This window comes from Epinephelus moara, chromosome 9, assembly GCF_006386435.1.
Source record: "Epinephelus moara isolate mb chromosome 9, YSFRI_EMoa_1.0, whole genome shotgun sequence".
Taxonomy (NCBI): Eukaryota; Metazoa; Chordata; class Actinopteri; order Perciformes; family Serranidae; genus Epinephelus; species Epinephelus moara.
In genome coordinates this window covers 1458277-1479150 of record NC_065514.1, presented here as the reverse complement: position 1 = coordinate 1479150, position 20874 = coordinate 1458277, and the positions used below count along the sequence as shown (strand labels likewise).

Below are 20874 nucleotides of genomic sequence, written 5' to 3'. Positions count from 1 at the left end.
TTAATAACAGACATGTAAAGCACTTTGTAACTCTGTTTTGAAAGCGCTTTGTAAATAAAGATTAAATAAAAGAGATACACTGATAAATAAATGTGACTAACAGCATTTGGACTTATAGGAAGGTGGGGGCAGGGGCGTAAACACAGACAGTGTAGGCAGTGTAGTTGCACTGGGGCCCATGATGTGGGGGGCCCACAGTGAGAGTGGGCCCTCCAACGATGTGTAGAGTGCAGAATGGGCCCTTATGAGTGATTGCCACCTTGAAAATATGCCTGTGTTCAAAGAAGAACTCTCATTAATTTAAAAACAGTTTCATTTGCTATACATGACCTTGAAAAAGACAAACCCATTTCAGTCATGTTTGTTTTTTTCTTTTTTTGTACAATAGTCAATAAGCATGTATAACAGAATTATTTTCTGATTTACTGGTCCATCTACGTCCCAACCCTCACCTATGGTCATGAGCTCTGGATAGTGACTGAGGCCCTGTTTATATGACAACGATTTCAACTGAAAACGGTAAACTTTAGTTGCGTTTTGGACGATTGTTTACACGACAGTGGCGTCTTAGGTGCCTGAAAACGCAACGTTTTGAAAATAGGTTCCAGAGTGCAACTTTTTGGAAATGGCAGCGTCTCCGTTGTCATGTAAACTTGCAATACGCAGTTCCTCAGAAAATGGAGACTTTTCGCACATGCGCATACGGTTCCATTCACTAGGCACGCCGACCGTCACAACAACAATGCCGAGCTCTGTTTGTGCTGCTCACCCTGTTGATTTGAAGTGAAGTGTAGATCTGTTACTGTAGCAACTCCACCTCGTCGTCCATCCAGACAAAGTTATCTGTGCATGCTTTCGCCATTGTGTCTTCTTTGTTTTGGTTTGTAATCACCGCGTTGTAGAGGAAGGCGCTTCAGCGCAGGCGCATGGCGTCATGCCGTGGTGTTGCTTTGCAAATTTACACTGCCACCCATTGGCCTGGTGTGCATACTACAGCGTTTCCAGTAGATTTTGCAGCTCTGTGTGAACGGGGATCGTTTCAATAACGCCGTCATATAAACGCAGAAGTTTTTTAAAACGCAAAGGACAGACTTTTCCGTTTTTAGAGAAATCGTTGTCGTCTAAACAGGGCCTGAAAGAATGAGGTCACAGATACAAGCAGCCGAAATGAGTTTCCTCTGTAGGGTGTCTGGGCTCAGCCTTAGAGATAGGGGGAGGAGCTCAGACATCCAGAGGGAGCTCGGAGTAGAGCCGCTGCTCCTTCATGTTGAGGTAGTTCAACATCTGATCAGGATCCTCCTGGGCGCCTCCTGCTGGAGGTGTTCCAGGCACGTCCCACTGGTAGGAGGCCCCGGGGCAGACCCAGAACACACTGGAGGGATTACATATCTCATCTGGTCTGGGAACACCTTGGGGTCCTCCAGGAGGAGCTGGAAAGTGTTGCTGGGGAGAGGGACGTCTGGAGTGCTTTGCTGCGCCTGCTGCCCCCGCGACCCAGCCTCGGATAAGCAGATGAAAATGGATGGTTGGACATGCTTATTTTATAACTATAAATCAGCTACTGTAAAACTTCAAATAGTAGCCTGGGCTATTATTGACTGACATCACTGAAGTCAACAGGCTTATATTTGGGACAGGTATCTATATTAAATGTGTTTAACGCAAAACTGTTGCTCAGCAAAGATTCAAATTCAAATTGTTTATTTGAACCAGTATGAATATTACTTGTATAAAAGTTAGGCTTTAAATAACCTATCAATCATGTGTAATGTTATGACACTGTTTTAATGGCATCCAGCATACCAACACAACATCACTTTATCCTGTTAAACAATATTCATAACTTGGATTAATTTTTATGAAAAACATGTTCGATTCATTTGATCTGTGGACCCTTACAGACTAAAGAAATATAAATAACTTAATCACATAACTGAGGAATGGACACTTATTCTGACTTTATGACAGCTTCAGAAGAGGGAAGTCATGCCGGTAAATCAGAATAACTTAAGGTCTTTTCTGGTGCTCATGGTTTCAGTAAAATAAACTGAAGTGAGCTAACAATATGTAGCATCTCCACACTGACAACTAACATTCGTTCAAGTAGGTGGTCAACAATCCCGTTTTACGCACCCAAAGAACTTCTATAAAAATGAACTGCTTGGCAACCAGACCAGGTTTCTAATAGAGACAAGCCTCGTAAAAGCGAAGTGTGAAGTTTTACAGTATTCTATACATGAACTATTCTATAAATCAGCATTTAAAATTATTAAATTAAATCAATAATTTCTTCTTTTCTTAGGTATTTTTTGTTATATACAGATATGCAGTGATGATTGCTGTGTAATATGTATGTTAATGTTATCCACTGTCAAGTCTCTGATCATGTGACGAGACAGTATGTGCATGATTGTGTTCACTGGGGCCCATTGTAACTGCCTCATGCCACTGGGTGGGGGGTTAAAATGGGAACAACACCTTGACTAAGAACTCCAAAATGTTATTTCCATCACCTAAGACATTTATTTCCCAGCTCTTTTATTTCCATTTGTTATATTTAAATTACTAAGTCCGACCATCTGGATGGTCGTCTGATCAGATTTCAGCTATTTGATTGGATCAAATCTTGAAAATAAGTTGTTCAAGAGAATAAAAATATCTAAAATTGGATTAGATTATGTAATCCAGTCTTTTTTTATTTAAAGTTTGCCAACTCCTGACATAGATGGATGAGGTCAAATTTCAAATTTTAATTAAAACGTGATTCCTTGAGTTGGAAGAAACACAAACACAAAGTAAAAAGGCACAAACAGTAAAATGTGATTTATCTCAGTTATTGTGTTTAATTTATTTACTGAAAACAAAATGTGACGAGATACAGAGACAGGAAATGTGTTCAAATGTATGCACACATGACATAAGAGAAGATAAATTGCTTTTACATTATCAGTTTGATTTACCTGCATGCCCACAACCCTGTTAGACTCAGTTACCTCATTAAACAGTACATGTACAGATTATGTGTTGACAGTTCAGTGACAGCAGTCGTCTGAACGTCCCTCTGGCTGTTCAGCTCATTTGTACTGTAAATATTATTTTAATGGGAGGCAGAAAATCAGTGTTCACAGTGGATGTGATTGACAGTGTAAACTCTTGTATGAACTACCTTACAGAAGAAAGGTTGATACACACATAACATCACATATTTGATAGATATTGTTGCCTTTACAAACATCTGCAGCTCATATTTGATGAGGTCACCTTGCAACCAGGGCGTCTGCAGGCCCTTATAAAGTAAGTTAAATTCGGTCTTGACGCTTTAAAAGTCATTAAATAGTCTTAAATTTGAATTTGCAAGGTCTTTATTGCCACAAGAATTGAATCAATTATTTAATTCATTGATTTTTAAGATTTCTTTTTGTCAAAATGAGTCGAGCTCTTCTGCATGAGGGTCCACATTTCTGATAGTACAAATGTTTAAACCTTATACTTTACATTATACTTACACTTCGCAAAATGTAGATTAACTCACTCTAATAAACATATTCCTACATAAAACCTTCCTCCACACAGGACTACATACATCTAAATTTTACACTCACCTTCAGTGCTTAATAAGAGATCATTTGTCCGTAAATCAGTCTTAAATCTGATTTAAAATGATCTTGAAAGGGTCTTGAAAGCTGGAGCCTGACCGATATTTCAATTGGCCAAATTTATCAGCCATTGCTGACCTCTTACGGATATGTTGGTATCGGCGTATATGTTGTCCGATATGCACAGATATGAAAAGTTTTTTTTATTCAGAACATAATCCAGAAAAACGATGCTTGTTTTTATCATTTTTACATTCCCAATGAAGTTTTAGGGGGCGATCACACAGAAATGAGACGCTAGAGACGTGGACGCTTCAAAGACGCTTGAAGTACTGGAAGCGCTTATTCAATGCGCGCTAGCTACTGGCGTCTGACGCTCAAAAAGTTGAAAATATTTTAGCTTTTCAGCATCTATGCCCATCTAAAAAGACACTTCAACGCCAGTCAGACGCGCCGTATCATAGGAAAACAATGGTTTTACTGGCGTTGCGTTTCTGGCGTTTCATCTCGGTGTGATCACTCCTTAACTCTCTCAGTGTATGCGTCTCTCAGTAATAACATTATGGATGGAAGGATAGATATCGGCCGGTGTATCAGTATCAGAAATTTTTAACTCCCTAATATTGGTATCGGCCCTAAAAATCCAGTATTGGTCGGGCTCTATTAAATCAGAGTTCCCACACATTTCCATGGACAAAATTTCAAAACTTTTCCATGAGTTTTCCAGGCCTGGAAAATAATATTGTGAAAGTCCATGACCTTTCCAGGTTCTCCCTGATTGTGGGAACCCTGACATTAGAGCTGCTCATGTCAACAGCCTCATTAAAATGAATAAAACTTAAAAAAACTGCTGTTACGTTACATAACTGGAAAGTTATCCAAGAAAGATTATCATTACAGACAAGAAAATTCCATGACTTTGCAAAACTTTCGATGTTTTTTATAAATCCTGTGACTTTTCCAGGCCTGGAAAATGTGATTGTGGAATGCCATGACCTTTCCAGGTTCGTCATGACCGTGAGAACCGTGTTGAAAGCATTCCATTTAAGTGTCTGATACCAGTAGACACCCTGCTTGCAACTTGAGATTCTTCATTGTTAATGGCTCATGATTACATTAATTAACCACATTCACAAGGGTTTTGTTACACAAGTACAGAGCACTAAGCTCCTGATTATTACTTTAGATGGGTCAATTTGTTGTTTAAAATCACAGCAAAACCCCTTCTACATTTTGTTACAGTTATAAACTAGGATAACAGTAATTAAATATGTTGCCTGGCCTTTAACGTGCAGTTTGCATCCATTAGAGTATCCCTTAAGAACACAAATATCACCTTCATTCTCTTCTGCCATCCACGGTGGAAATGCCGTTGTCAGCTGACTCCGTCTCATCTTTGTCGTTGCTCCTTCTCAGCAGTTTATTCAGGAGCTTGTTGAAGGTGCCGCTGAAGGCAGGGCTCGAGAAATAATACACGACGGGGTTGAGGACGCTGTTGAAGTAGGTGAAACACACCGACGTGTAGAACGCCAGGTTGGCCTCTTTGAAGTATTTGCACTCGTTGTACCATGCCTTGAGGATCCACACTGCGATGCGCGATATAGTGCTGGGGAAGAAGCAGATGATGAAGATCAACGCCACGGCCATGACGAACTGCACGGCCCGTTTGATCTTCCCGTTCTTGTCCATGGTCCTGACCCTCAGCTGCCATGTGATTCGGATGGTGCAGAAGGCGACGATTGAAGTGGGCAGGAAAAACTGGGTGACGTAGAAAGTGTTGTGCCAGGTGGAGAGGGGACTGAAGCCCATGCAGATGTTGAAGCTCTCACACTGTGTGCGGTTGCTGTTGTAGAAGAAGTGCTCATTAGCGAGGAGGTAGCCGGTGGCGAGGAAAATCAGACCCCAGAGGCCGAGGGAGACCCAGAGAGCGTAGCCCAGGCCCATCCGGTTGATCCGGTTCCTCGGGTGGACAATCTTGAAGTAACGGTCAACAGCCACGGCCGTGAGGAAGAAGATCCCTGCCGCACGGTTGGCTGCCAGCAGAAAGAGCAGGATGCGACACAGGGCGTCGCCGTACAGCCAGTTCTTCCCACGCCTGTAGTAGTCGGCCCTGAAAGGAAGGCAGAACAGCACGATGGAGTCGGCGACGGCCAGGTGAGTCAGGTACACAGCGTTGGGCTTCCATGTGTCCATGTGAAAGATGAACATCCACAGGGCGACGAAGTTCCCCATCAGTCCAAACATGAACTCCAAGACCAGTATAGGAGGCAAAACCTGGTCCAGGATGGGAGACTCGAAGGCGCAGCACTCGTTTGCAAGAGTGACATTCATCATTTTGCCGCGTCAGTGAAGCACAACACCGACCTGCTGCTCCTCACAGTGTCAACACAGATATGCTGCACCAGGTGACTTCTTTGGGCAAGAATCATATTTGCATTCATGCAAATTCACAAGTGCAGTAAACATCTCTGCGCTATGTGTTATCTTTGGGGAAGCAGTATTGACGCAGAGGAGCAGGGAAACAACTGTAAATGTTATCTGTCTGGGGAGTGTGGCTTCATTATAAAACTATTATGCAGGGCAGGAGGTTTACTCATGGGGACGCAGGAAAAACAAGTAACCTGCGGCCATTAAAGTGACTCATGAAGCAGCAGCCTCACAATCCTTAATGCTTCTGAAAACAGACATGCAACAAACTTGGAAAGAAGAGCGTACAGGCGAAGGAGACTGAAATTTATTAGCCTACAGTTTTGCTTTGAGTGAAGAACATCTGGGAGGGATTCACGTCATACCACACCTTTGGCAAACGAGAGAAAGCAGCTATTAACTAAAAAAAAAAAAAAAGGAAGCCAAGTGAGTGGCCAAGTCCGCAGCTGTTTATGAACAGTAAATAAAATAGGTATAAAATGACTTAATGTGTACATTTGGCCAGGTTGTTGTCGTTGTTACAGGTCACATCCGTTTCAGTAAAAGTGCATATTTGGTCTTCACTTCTTGACTTCACCCAGATCATCGATGCTGTCATCGTCCACCTAAAACAGAGACACACAGAGATCTCAGTATTTGCATTTGATGTATCTTCTTCCTGTGTGCCACAGAGCTCCACTGTTGTCCAAAACCTATTAAAACACCTCAGCGAGCCTCACTGAGTCACGTGTTCCTTTATTACCCTGAACACACACTGTAGTTTATTTTAACTCATCCCACATACACCGTCCTGCTGACACAAACACTCACTACAGCACCAAAAGTGGATTAATCTGCCGCTGAAAACAGTCCCCAACAAAAGCACTATTTCCTCCTGTTTGATAAAAACTACAGAGACCAGCTGATTTAAGAAATGACAAAACCACTTTTATAAATTAAACTTCAGGCTGAGTGGGCTGTTGGCACGCTATATACCATGCAACAGCAGACACGTGTCCACTGGTAGGAATTTGGCAATACTGTATCTTGCGTGCTCTTGTGATGATCTTGCGAATACTGCTGCCTCGCAAGGCAGCGTGATTTGGGCAGACATGGAAGAGGAGAGTAAAGCTATAAATATAGAAACCTGGAACATTTGAAATTGTTCTCAGGAACGTTAAAGCTTCCACTATGAAAGAATTTTAGAGCTCTGTTTTAAGTCTTTTGGTTTTAACTCCAGGGTTGTCTCATGTGAGGCAGTAGGTTTTTGGTTTGTCTGGAAGTACCAAAAAGAAGAAGAAAATAAAATGTGATGAAAAACAGTATGGTTATTTTAAACAATCTCCTTATTAAATTTATAGAACAATTACTGTATTGACATAAATTCCATATACCATGATAGAAGATTTTGCCCTTTTCAACCACCCCTAAAGGCCCAGACGCACCAAACCAACTTCAGAGAACTAGTGGCGACAAACACCCCTGCTACGTCACCTCACGTTGCCTGTGTCTCGGCCAAAAAGTTGCACGCGATTACAACAAAGACTTCAATCGATGACCAACCAGCACGTACATTCTGCGCCCGCATGTGAGGATATACCCTTCCATACCGGCAGATGGCGGTGGTCTGTAATTTCATTCAAAAATGGAAACTGGAAGACCGTCTTTATGCTAGTTAGCACATTAACAACACAATTCAATGTTCCCAGAAAGAACAGAGCATATTTACCGTGCACCAGTGAACAATAACACAAACCATCAAAAAAAGTTTCTGCTACAGAAAAAAAACCTGACCTTTCTTGACTAGTTTTGATTTCACACCCTTTGACTTTAGCTCTTTGTTTACTTTCCTCACTTCCATTTCTCCTCTTGTGTGCTGAGCTGCCAGTCAGAGTGATTTCATTCTCCAACAGGCTCCGATGTCGCCGATGCCAAATAAATATGCTGAATTGTTGGGGAAAACTAGCACTAATGAGGGCCAACAGTGCGGACACACCGCAGGGATGAGGACCACAGATGTTCACTGATGACCTGACAATGACCAACAGCTGTCATTGTCAGGTCATTGGTGAACGTCTGTTGCCTTAGCTTTTGTAGCATCCAGCAGCATTGGCACTAATCTGCCCTTGTCTGCTTTTTTCCGGCTGATTCAGCACTTTGAATTGATGTCGGAGACAGTGGAGCCTGTCGGTGACAGAAATCACTCAGATTGGCGGCTCAGCTCAGCACGAGAAACGGAAGTGAGGAAAGTAAACAAAGAGCTAAAGTCAAGAGGAAGTGAGACCAAATCAAACTTGTAACACTAGGTAAGATAATATTTGTGTTATTGTGCTGTTGTTCGCTAGCTCACAGTAAATCTAATTTGTTCTGTCAACATCAGGTTGTGCTGTTAATACGCTAACTGGCTAAATAGCATCTTGTCAGTCTTCTGGTTCCCCTTTTTGCATGATGAATATAGAATTCTGCTCCCTGCTGGTATGGAGGGGTGTGTCCTCTCACACAGGTACACAACATACTTGCTGGTTGGCTGTTGGCTGTAGCCTTTGCAGTGTGTTTGTGTGCAACATTTTGGCCAAGACACAGGTGAGGCGTGCTCCAGCGTTTTCATGTGGTCGCTCCGAGTGCTTGTGGTTAAAAATCCCGGAACTTTTCAGAACGGCACTGGTGTCCCCAGTGCCTCTCCTTTTAACGGAACCAACTGTATATTAGATTAGGGAGGGACTTGTCATCCTAGTAACCAAGAAAACTGTGAGGAAGCTTGTTCTGACGGTCTCTATCTCGCCCAGGTTTTATGATATGTATTAGTTGAGGACTCTTCCCTGATTCTTTTTTGTTGTTGTTTTTAAGAGCAGTCACCTATAGTACTGTCATGTGCAAAATATGCTGTAAGAAACACAAAATAGATCTACACCAATGTAAACCACTAATGTTTCATTTTTCTTTCAGCTGATTTGTGTTTATTCTATATACAGCCCATGAAATACATTTGAGCTGCAGGCTGGTATCATCATGTATCATTTAACCATGAAATACAGTGTGTCATTTGCACAGACAGTATCTGAAATAAAGTACAGCACCAGTATAGTTGTGCTCTTTTAACTTCTTTCAGCCTGCTCAGTTTGATCTGTCCTGAAATCCATCTCTTTCTAAACTTGTTCCAAGTATAAAGTTAAATTTTGAGCCACTTTCTTCTCAGTAATCCAGCCAAATCCCTCCTCTCCTCCTGCCAACCATCTTACATTTTTTAACATCACTGCTCAGCTACAGAGGTTCAAACTCAGTGCAAAATTACTAATTAAAGCCAGCACTGCCTCATGCAGTGAAACTGAAACTGAGAGGCAGAAGACAAACGAGCACATAAACACACAAAGACAAATCACTGAAGACACATTGAGACAGCTCACCTCAGGCCACTTCTCTTGAATGACGTCGATTATGTCATCTGTAAAATCTCCCTGAATGATTATTTCATCCTCTGCTGTAACTGAGGCACCACAAGAGAATTTCTGGGCAAAGAATCGCTGAGCCTCTTTAAGTTCGATGTCTGCAAGAGTCAACACGGAATTGTACGTTAAGAGAATAAAGCTTTAAGAAGAAGAGAATGTAATGTTGAAAACAATAAAAACACACACACACAAAAATGTCTTACCAAATGTTGCGAGGCCACACACCCGTGTGACGTATTTCTTCTTGGCTCTTGGGATTTTTGCTATCGTGACTTTCTGAGGCACAGTCTTCTTTTTCTGTTTGATCTGGCCTCTTCCACCTTAAGATAAAAAATAAAGCAGATTACAGTCTTTCAGACATCACATTCACATCTGTAATCACACTATAATTGTACGTCCACTAACAGTGTTTGTTTTTGTCACTGACAGGCTCAGATTGTTATTCTAAGTGTCTGACAACATTATGAAAGGATCCCTACAGAGATAGAGCTTTGTGTTAAATAGTCAGATCCTTTTTGTTTAACCAGAAACAGCCCTGAAATCACCATCACCAAACCCACCAGACTCCATTTAAATAAAGGGTCTTTTTTGGGAGCATAATTTTATTTTCGTGCCTGAAGTCTCTGGATCCCTCTCCCTGATGGCAGGAGGCAGATGAGGTTGTGTGAGGGGTAGCTGGGGTCACACACAATGCTGAGAGCTTTGCGTGTGTCGTGTGTGTTGTCAAATGTCCAGGACGGAGGGGAGTGAGACACCAATGATCTTTCCAGCTGTGTTCACGATGTGCTGCAGGGTCCCGCGGTTGTAGCCAGTGCAGCTCCTGCACCACACTGGTAAGGATGCTCTTAATGGTGCTACAGTAGAAGGAGCACATGATGGGTGGGGGAGCTCTTGCCCTCTTCAGTTTGCAGAGGAAGTGTAGGCACTGCTGAGCCTTCTTCACCAGGGCTGTGGTGTTGGTCGTCCAGGAGAGGTCCTCACAGATGTACACCTGCACCTTCTGATCATTCCTCAACCCTGACCTTTCCTGTCCCTAGGGGTCTTTCTCTGAATTCTACTATACACGTATTAAGTTTCTCAAACGTGCACTATAGAGTACAAGTGAAGACAAATACAAACTCATACCCGTTCTCTAGCTAAGTTGAGTGCCTCCTTCCGAGCCTCGAGCGTGATGTAACCTGCCCCCTTCATCCTAGCAACAGAGAGCTCCACAGATAAAATCTCCAATAGAGTATTCCCACTGCTGAATAAAAGCACTGTGGCAGCTTCCACCTAACTGCCAATATCTTTTCAGCAGCAGTGCATGCTGATAACCATAACTGCCTTTGAGTGTGATTTAAGGTCTGCTCTGAATCATCACTGAGCAGCACACATGCTGGAGAGCAGTCAGTCCTAACACTCAGATAGACATTTTGTTATTTGCTCCCAGAATAGGGTTGGGATCCAGATCCGGTTCTTTTTTGGAACCAGGTCCAAATTTCCGGTTCCGGAACCGGTTCCATCACATTTGGAGTAACTGTTCCTGCAAACGGTTCCTAGATTGTAAAAAAAACCGTCACGTGCATTTCCATTAGAGTACAGCAGGGGCCGCATATTTCTGTCCGAACCCGACCGAGCCCGACATTATTTAATGACTAAAGCACTGAGTCTGTGTCACACAGTTGTCATGGTTACAGGCTATTTAACAGGCCAGGCGTGCACCGTGGGTGCTCCGTGGAGAGGGAGACCTCCGTGTTTGAGACGGGAGCGGGCGGCGGGAGGTCCGAGGCTTCCAGTGAGGGGTGAAACAAACAGCCAATGTGTGTGTGTGTTATGTTCAGGTGTTGTCACGTAAATAACAGTGCCCAAGCATGAATGCATATAAGTATTTTTTATTACATTGCTGTGGTTAATTTGAGGCAATAGTGTTACTGTAGAAATCAGAGAATCACTTTTTGTTGTTATATATTCTCAGGGAGATGATACAAGCTCTAAATCTGAAATACACACCACACACAAATGTGTATTTTCATCTAATTGTACTGTGCAACAGTTAGAATAAAGTTTTTGTATTTGTATGACTGCATTTGTGTTTATTATATACTTGTTTAAATATAGCAAGTATAATGAATATAATGTAGGAATCGGTAAGAGGAATCGGGCCGTTAAGAAATCGATAAGGAATCGGAATCCTTAAAATCCTAACGAGTCCCAACCCTATCCCAAAAACTTTAAACTGATGGACACTTCCACATAATATGTATGAAAGTCCTCAGCTTATTCAAATCACATGAGGTACAATTTGGAGCAGTAGATATACGCATCATGTAACGCTATTTTGGTGTCAAATAAGTTTTAAATATGAAATTCAGGCTTGTTAATTTATAATTTAAGTGTTATGATTTTAGTTTTGGGAAAAACAGGAAACATTCTCCCAAACTCTGGCCCAGTCTATCCATGATTCACTGCATTTCTTATTCCAAATTGCTAAAATACTTGTTGGAGTTTGTGTGTGTTAATAAATAAATTTAAAAAAGGGTAATGTTAGTGTGTATAGAGGCAGCATGATGTCACATCTAACTGGTGAATTAAGGGTTAATTTAAACCAAACCAGAGCTGGTGATTGTTGGAACAGTGGAAAGACGAACCAAGATGGTTTCTGTGAGTTTTATTTTGTTTCTGTCGACTTTGACTGAAGTGTCTTTTTACAATGACGACTGTTTAAATGGAGTCTGGTGGGTTTGGTGATGGTGATTTCAGGGCTGTTTCTGGTTCAACAAAAAGGATCTTACTCTTTAACACAGAGCTCTATCTCTGTAGGGATCCTTTCATAATGTTATCAGACACTTAGAATAACAATCTGAGCCTGTCAGTGACAAAAACAAACACTGACAGTGGACAAACACTGATGGTGTGAACACGTCCCTGAGTGGGTGGTTGGAATATACCCTTAAAGGTTTATATCAAGGCATTACATTTTTCTTCCTTTGACTCCCAGAGACAATATCTTAATGAATACCTAACACCATAACATCCCATAATAAGCCTTATAGAGTTGATTGTTGGAAAAAATTCCCTCCAGCATTTGCCAACATACCTCTCTTCTGTTTCTTCTTCTCCTCCTCCTCGCCTGCAGGGGGAGCTTCTCCAGTGCCGGTTTCCTGCTTGGGAGCATTCGCTGCCGGACCAGTGGTTCAGAAGGACAAAAGGAAAATATCAAAACCAATCCTGCAACAAAGCTTCTTAACTTTTGGATGGCTGCCATCTCTTTGTAGTAACAGGACAGCTTGGCTAGTGACCAGCGTGTGTCCATGACAGTTTATTTTTTTCCTCTTTATGTCTGACGTCGTTAGAGACCTTTAGACCGGAGAAGATTTGACCTCATTATGAGGTCATTTCTCACTCTGGATACCCTGGAGTGAACCTTGTGCTGTCAGTATAGTCGCAGTTTTGAGACTCTGCTGCCAGCTGCACACATTCATACATTTGTGTTTTAATTTTTAATAATATACATGTTTCCGATTAACGTGTCTCCTTGTTGGAGAGAAATCGTTCACAGTTTCACGGCTTTTCAGTCAGACTCCTCCAAATACTGTATGTATGCATATGAACTTTTTGCAGGGGCTTTTTTAAAGTGGCCATTTTACTCTGTGATTTGTGCTGAAAATAAAATCTGTTTCTCTTTTATTACAGCTGTTACACTGCACCTAAAATCACTGTAGGCAAGCAACTAATACAGACTTCGAGTGAGCTGAAAGCGTAGTTCATCAAATATCACAACATTTTCAACCTTTAAACCCCACTGTATTGCATGTGGGTCGGTCATTACAAACTCATGCTGTGCAGCCAAACATACCAAATATGTCTGGTTGAATTTTCGGGTAATGTGTCTATCTAGGAAATTTCTATTTGATGGAATCAAACATGGACTGCTGGGTTTATTATTTCAGTCTGTGTTAGTATATCTTCAGCGTAGAGCTGGAACCAATGATGCTGAGGAGACCAGTATGATTCTGGCAGATAATGTAGAATAATACTTTAAATAAAAGAGATTATTTTCAGTATCGAACATGAGCCGCTGCAAAGGCCTCAGCCTACATGGGGCACACGCTCTCCCAGGTGAGCTAGAGGTCGCCCCGTCAAAAATATGGAACAATACTTATGTAGGAGCCAGAATGTGAATTTAACCATCATTGTTTATTTTATGTTTAGGCTGCACTTGTTCTTTTGGTCACTTTCACTTCCGGTCATTGTAATTTGCACAGAGGTGGATGTAGTTTCACATTATTTTACCTGTTCATTCACTGGCGTGGCGGCTTTTGGATAAAGAGGGTGAGTTTTTGGCTCTTTTTCTGTTGACCGTCGTCACATCACGTGATGTTACAAGATGTAATATTTCATTTAATCTCATTTTGCTTTAGTTGTTTAATAAATCATCATAAAGCACATCTTTGGACGTGGATTTCTTTGAATGAGTCACAGTTAAACGCCTACTCAGCCTCTTGGCAGCTTATTTCATTGATAGCAGTCACTAGAATTTAAGAGGGGGAAGAGAAAAGCTGCATGTTAAGGGGTAAACACATTACACATCACATTATGGGTACCCTTATAATAGGTGATACTGTGACTTTGAGTGGTTTCAGAAGACGTATTCATACAAAAATGTACTGTGATAAAGCGAAACATTAGGGATAACATTTCACGTTCATCAGACATTTGTGTCACGTGAATATATCGCAGCCTTCAAGACCAGGAGGACACAAATAAACTGCACCACATCCAAAAACCCACACTACTTACTCTCATGTAGTCATGCATAATTATATAAATCTACACTGTGCAGCTCTATTTTTAGGTCACACATGTTTGGAGCGCTGTGCATGCAGACTTTGGGGAAACTGAACAAAATGTAATTGGTTAAAATCTTAAACGGCACTCACCTACAGTCATCCTGGCAAAGACATCTGGAAAGTTCTTCTCAAGCCATTGCCTACATTTGGCTGGCTCAGGCATGTACTCACAGTACTGCAGACACAACAGTGTAGATTCAGTTATACCTTCAAAAACACCTTAAATATACAGTTTAAACTAGTTATATATGTCTGTTATATAGTTTTATGTCAGCTTTATTGCCCATGATTTTAGCTGTATTTCTGTCTTTCCTGGAAAACGTTATTAAACTGTGTGTAAGTACATTAAAAACAAACTTAAAATCAAAACCAAATTCCTTGCATGTAGACATGGTCTTGGCCAATAAAGTTGACTCTGAAATCTCAAACGGCATATTCATGAGTGCTCTGGTGAACAGTGGAATAAAATATTTGTTTGATGGTTAAATCTTACCTCCGTAGGCAGGGAGCACACTGCAAACAAACAAACAAAACAAACAAAGATACATTTTTATATTTTGAAAGGGCACCACTGTCGAAACAAACAAGTGAATTTCAAGTTATTTAATCATATGCAACTATTACAGAGAGGGCTGCCTCCAACAATGCTCTTTAAATATGTAGAAACAATCATGCATGTCAAAAAATTAGAAATCTGAGACATGTAACAGTGCAGAAGTAAAGATATAGGGATAAAATACAACATATAAAACACAAAATAACATATTTTTGGTGGACAGTAGCTGCAAAATGCATGAACTGAATGTAAACTGGAATGTAGTGAATATATATGCATAATTAGACAAGCTAAATATAGATACAGAGATATAAATATTGTAAAACAGTAGTAAAGGGTAAAGTGACGATGTGATATACCGTACCTCCACAGTAAAGTACTTTCAGTGGGTACTTTGAATCAGAGTCGACTGTCCCATGATCTGATTTGCTTTCCAAAGAACCAGATTCCATCTCAGTAGTAGCCATCACTAATTATCTGCATAAAAGACACATTAAAAAGACAACAAATTAATGCACAGGGTTCATATAGGTTGCTGCTAATGATACCAGAAAATAGCAGTCAGAAAAGTAAAAGTATCCACAGTAAAACCTAAAGAGCAGAGACAAAATGTCTTCAGATGTGACACAACATCAGGTGTGAGGGAACCAGCTCCTGCCAGCATGTCATATTATTATACTGTAGGACACCATATTTAATATTCTGTTCAGTTCTGTGTTATTTTGTTGGACTGTACTGTATATTATGCTGTATTGTACCATATTACCAGGGGTGTAATGATATATCGATACGGACTGATGCTTTGATTCAAGGATCAACGATCCAATAATACTGATGCAAAGTGAATTCTAAATATTCAAATAGTGCCGGCAGCCAGTTGGGAGACAAAATGGCAAGCGGCCAACATGAACACAATAACCCCTTTACCACCAACATTTCCAGGAAATTTTACTACCAGGAATTTATTTACCTGGGGAAAAGAATTCCTGATAATGTGATTTGCGTTTCCACCGCAAAAATGAAAATGAAGTCCGCACACCAGGAACTGCTCCTTCAAATCACTTTAATGGTACAGCACCACATGTAGGAGCAGTTCCTGGTGTGCGGACTTCATTTTCATTTTTGCACTGATTTACTGGGATGTGCGTGCTATTTTTTACTTGTTTTTGTGTTTCCACCTGAACATTTATTCAAATTAGAGTGATGACACAGATGATTTGGTGTTTAAGTTTAAAGTATTTTAAGATAAGTGTCAAACTAAGTTAGTCTGCATACAGACAGCTGTCATTTGAGGTCATTAGTAACAATTCGCTATCAGCTGAGCTAGCCTGCTGTCCTTGTGTAAGACATTATGTGGCATGGCAAGCAGCCAAGAAGAACACAATGAGGATATTTACTGATATCATCTCATATCAGTCGCAGGCACCTGAATTAAAATCATACTGTGGGAGACTTTGTGGTGTCAGTGAATATCAGATTGTTGCCCAAAGAATCGTGATGAAACATGTGATTTATACCCCTATATATTACACCACTACACCTTATATTATGCCCAACACCATTTCATAATGTACCATATTATACGACTCACCTCACTCAACTCAAATGTATTTAAGAAGCACATTTAAAAACAACTTACATGGACCAAAGTGCTGTACAAAAGGAATAAGTCACTAAAAACACACACGAGAGGCAACGTGACTGCCAGGTGCACAGCTCATACATTCAGAGACACACATCAGAGAAAGCCACGTCAGGGGGACCTGAATGTTTATGAATAAAAGTAGGTTTTGAGCCTGGATTTAAACGAGTCAGATCGAGGAGGCTGTTCCACAGTTTGCAAAGGCACGATCACCCCTCAGCTTGAACAGCCAGGAGCCCCAGGTCAGCTGACCTGAGGGACCTCAGGGCTGAATGAGGTGTTAGGAGGTCTATATTATGTTAATATCAAACACTATAATAATACAAAGAGAGCATATATATTAACCTGTTTACACAGCCTTGATGTCTCTGCTATCAATCACACCTCTGTCACTTAAGCATATCGTTTGTCTCCAAATGTTTCTGCTTCATTCTGTTCTTATTTAACTTCATGAAGCCTGTCTCTTATTTACTGTATCTGCTACTCTCTATACTTATCTGTGCTTATTTCTCTCCTGCTGCAACAACTAACTTTCCTTGCTATGGGTCAGTAAAGGTGTATCTTATGTTCTCTTATTATCGGGGTGGAGGAAAAATCTACACAGCATGGTATTGCAATATTTGCCTGGCAATATTGTTTCAATACACAGAGGCCAAGTATCTATTTTTCATCATGTGAATTATTCATATTAAAAACACAACTAAAACCTTTGGTGGCCTTCGACAACACTGAAATCAACTGTTTATCAGTTTACTCGATAAATTTTGCTGCAATATAAACGATTCACGTAAGATGAACAGATAAAAAACTTTATGCAAACAGATGTCAGTAAAGATTTCCTTTGCAGACATGATTTGTAGTTTTAAAAAAGGTAATTAATCACAATATTTTGCATTAACATTAAAGCAATACTCATCATATTACACTGTATTTATATTTGTCTCATTTGATTATTTTTATTGTTATTATCTTGTTTATTCATCAGTTTTTGTATTCTTTTATTTTCTTATCTGCTTCAGTGATGGTATTTTATCTTTATTTTATTCTTATTGTTCTTTGTATTTCTTGAAATTGCCTCATTTTATTTGTTTGAATCCTGCATTGTTTTAAATCCAGGATCAACCATGCAAAGCACTTTGTAAATTTGTTTTGAAAAGCACTTTATAAATAAAGGTTATTATCAATATTATTATATTGCAAAATGTTTACAATTGCAATAATATTGTATCATGGCTGAAATATCGTGATAATATTGTATCATAGGGCCTCTGGTGATTCCCACCCCTATCTTATAACAGGTGCATGTTTATTTTTACCTCTCTTTGTTCAGCTCCTTATTTTAACTGTGTGTCAATTTCTACCTTCCTATAAATTATTCTGTGTCTAAGTACAGTCAGAACAACTTAAAACTAGGGGTGTGAATCACCAGAGGATCCACCATACAGTGTTATCACGATACAATATTATTGTGATTTTAAATATGACGCAATATGCTGACCTGTTTCCAACTGTAGATTATGTCCCCAAAAAATCAAATCAAATCAATCTTATAAATTAAGATTTCAGTCTTTCCATCTCACTTCAGTCATTTTTTGCAGCAGCAGATATGTCTAGCAAAAGCAACTGATTATATCATTCTAGTCGGCTACCTTAAGTTTAATTTGTATTTGTAATATTAATAGTTTACATCATCAAAAATATATATACTTGGCACTGCGTGACGATACAATACGACACTATGCTGTATAGATTTTCCCCACCCCTACTTAAAACTGGATTTAAATTACTTCTGTGTGCAGCTGATTCTGATTTTGACAGTTATATTTAAGTATTTGCAATTTTAACTTCAACTCCAGGACATTTTACAGGAAAATATTAGACTTTTGTACTGCACTAAGTTACATTTATTTAACAGTTATGGTTAGGAGTTTAATTAATGATTCGGATTGTTGATGCAAAAATGTGCAAATATAAGAAATTATAGAGACAGATGAGTTGGCTGAGCAGCAGCTAGCTATCTAATATCATGGTACAGAGTTATGTGAACTGAAACAGCTCACATGTCGGTCCCACTGGGGGTTAATTTAATGCACAGCAGCAGCACAGTCATAATTAGTTGGCTAGATAGCACAGGAGAAGTCAGCAGAAGAACTAGCTTTAGCTGGCTAACACATGCGGCTGTTCTGTTAAATAAGACCGCTAGGCTACAATACTTTTGGCAATGACTACGATTTAAATACCACGGTGGCCGTGGACACTGGTGCCGTGAAGACAAACTGCACCCTGCTGCAAAACATATCCCCGAATTTAGTTAGAGTGGTTTCATTCATCAGGTACCGTCAGCTGTCACCGTCAGCACCAGTTTAGTGGGGCTTTAGCTTAGCATGCTAAGTAAGCTAACGCACCGCTAACTGAACGGGCTCTGCTGAATAAACTGGACAAAGACAGAAGAAACGTCGAGTTACGTACCCCGCGAATTATACTCTTAAAACTGATGTCTGCTCGGTAAATCCGCTGGCATTATTGATGTTAGTTTGACTTCTAGAAAATCATTCTTATTGAATAAGGTTTAGTTGGCGTACTTTGAGCACGCCTAGTAGCGCTTCTTGTTTTAGTTTGTCCGAGTGGCGGATAAGCAGCGCTGATGTGCAGCAGCGCCCCCTGGTGCTGGGAGGAAGAACACTGCACTACCCAATGACTGTTCAACAGCCATACAATGACATTTAGGACACATTTAGTGCTGTGGTGCAGAGTGCAGAGGGTGCTGGAGTAAATTACTGCTCTATATAAATGAGGTAGATGGATTTGACAGTATGTACAGCGTAATTATACTGATGGTGATGGTATTTACCACAGACTGTATATAAAGATGTAGACTTTGTATGCAGTCTGTGGTATTTACATGTTGAAAAAACTGTGTATATACAAAAATATAAAATGTAGAGGTGCAATGAAGTACAATGGATGTTTGGTGTTGGATCATTACAGAAAAAAATGACATTGTGACAGATGTTAACTGCTCATCAGAGTGATTAAATGAAAATCAGTACAAACAAAACTCTCGATAATGTGTCTAAAAGGTAGGCCTATGCAGAATTTCATTTGACTCTAAGAGCTAAAATAAAATGATATGAGTAAATCAATTCTTTTCAAGTTCATTGAGAAAAGGTTAATATTACAGAGTCAGACATAATTGTATATTATATGAAAGACAAGAGACAGACTGAGATTAGAAAAAAAAAAATCTATATAAAATAAAAACCAAAAACCCAATGGCAGCATTTTAAAACCATTCAAGGGACAAATTACCAGCTGGTTAAAATGATGTGTGGTGGTTACACCTGTCTTATTATTCTGCATTTTGACTAAAATAAATAAATTAAATTAAATTGAAAAAACAACAACAACTCTTTTACTAAAATTACTAAGAAGGATTAAGAGGTTTTTCATAAACTGCAATGAATAATCACTGCTTTAAAAATAAACAATAACATTTAGATTGATTTTAACACAGTGACCAGTATTCTGTAAAATATATACATTTCCAAGTCTATCCAAAATTGAACTGAATGCTAAACAGCTAAAATCAAATCTATCAATGTTTCAGGTTTATTTTTGCAAACTACACATATTTCATCCAACTCAGTAAATCTCGACACTTTATAACCAATAACCTTAAACCTGTTTATTTATTTTTTAATAGTGTAAATTTCTGTGTTTCCCTGGCACAAAAGAAGAATAAAAAATAACGAAAAACAAAAGAAACACCAGTATAAAAACACCAATACTGGCTATTGATGATTAAGTTAATTTTTACATTTAATTATTATTTTACAATGTCAATTATTATTTTTAATTAATTATTGATGCATTTAATTATTAGAAACATGTACATCATGACAAATTAGCATTGGGGGCATTGTGTGTGGACTGTCACTGGTAGAAAGTGTGCAACATTTCAAAATGAATCTCTCTAATCTTGTTAGAAATACAGAATTTGAAGGGACAAATCCTTCTGCCATTTAATGTCACATATTTATAAGTCCATAATGATTTCCCTCTTAGAGAGATTTTCTTTTTAGAAGAAAAATATCGTCTTATATATTTATTTGTACATTTTAAAGTCTTTATTTCTATCCTATTCATGAGTAACAATGGAGAGAAAACACAATGGAGAAAAAAATAGTATGCAACTATTTTGGCAGCGTCGCGTACCCGTAGTGGGTGACGAGCCTATTTTAATGCTGACCGGAAGTAAGAAATGAATTACACTTATTAATTAGACGTTCGTGTATCTAGAAAACGATAACTAGTGACTCTTCTTCAGTCTATATAAATAAACTGAAGTAAGAATTAAATAAAAATATTATTTTAAATACTGCGAGACGCACTTTGGCGT

The 20874-nt window shown here is 39.6% G+C and overlaps 2 protein-coding genes across 2 annotated transcripts; both read right to left on the bottom strand.

The window, feature by feature from the left end:
- Positions 1-2822: 2822 nt before the first annotated feature.
- Positions 2823-6171, bottom strand: LOC126395767 (hydroxycarboxylic acid receptor 3-like). The gene has a single exon (XM_050053478.1). It carries the CDS (start codon positions 5928-5930, stop codon positions 4935-4937), a length of 996 nt encoding a protein of 331 aa, XP_049909435.1. The 5' UTR covers positions 5931-6171; the 3' UTR covers positions 2823-4934.
- Positions 6172-6308: 137 nt separating this feature from the next.
- denr (density-regulated protein) lies at positions 6309-19131 on the bottom strand. Its single transcript, XM_050053493.1, has 8 exons — positions 18945-19131; positions 15198-15310; positions 14771-14790; positions 14359-14452; positions 12525-12605; positions 9652-9768; positions 9407-9546; positions 6309-6628 (listed from the first exon to the last, which is right to left on the bottom strand). Exons 2-8 carry the CDS (start codon positions 15298-15300, stop codon positions 6584-6586), a joined length of 600 nt encoding a protein of 199 aa, XP_049909450.1. The 5' UTR covers positions 15301-15310; positions 18945-19131; the 3' UTR covers positions 6309-6583.
- Between the last annotated feature and the right edge of the window lie 1743 nt (positions 19132-20874).

Coding starts and splice junctions, on each gene's coding strand:
- LOC126395767 (XM_050053478.1), bottom strand. CDS start 5,930: ATGATGAATGTCACTCTTGCAAACGAGTGCTGCGCCTTCGAGTCTCCC.
- denr (XM_050053493.1), bottom strand. CDS start 15,300: ATGGCTACTACTGAGATGGAATCTGGTTCTTTGGAAAGCAAATCAGAT. Junction 14,453..14,770: donor TGTGCTCCCTGCCTACGGAG/GTAAGATTTAAC, acceptor TTGTGTCTGCAG/TACTGTGAGTACATGCCTGA. Junction 9,547..9,651: donor GTGTGGCCTCGCAACATTTG/GTAAGACATTTT, acceptor TGACTCTTGCAG/ACATCGAACTTAAAGAGGCT.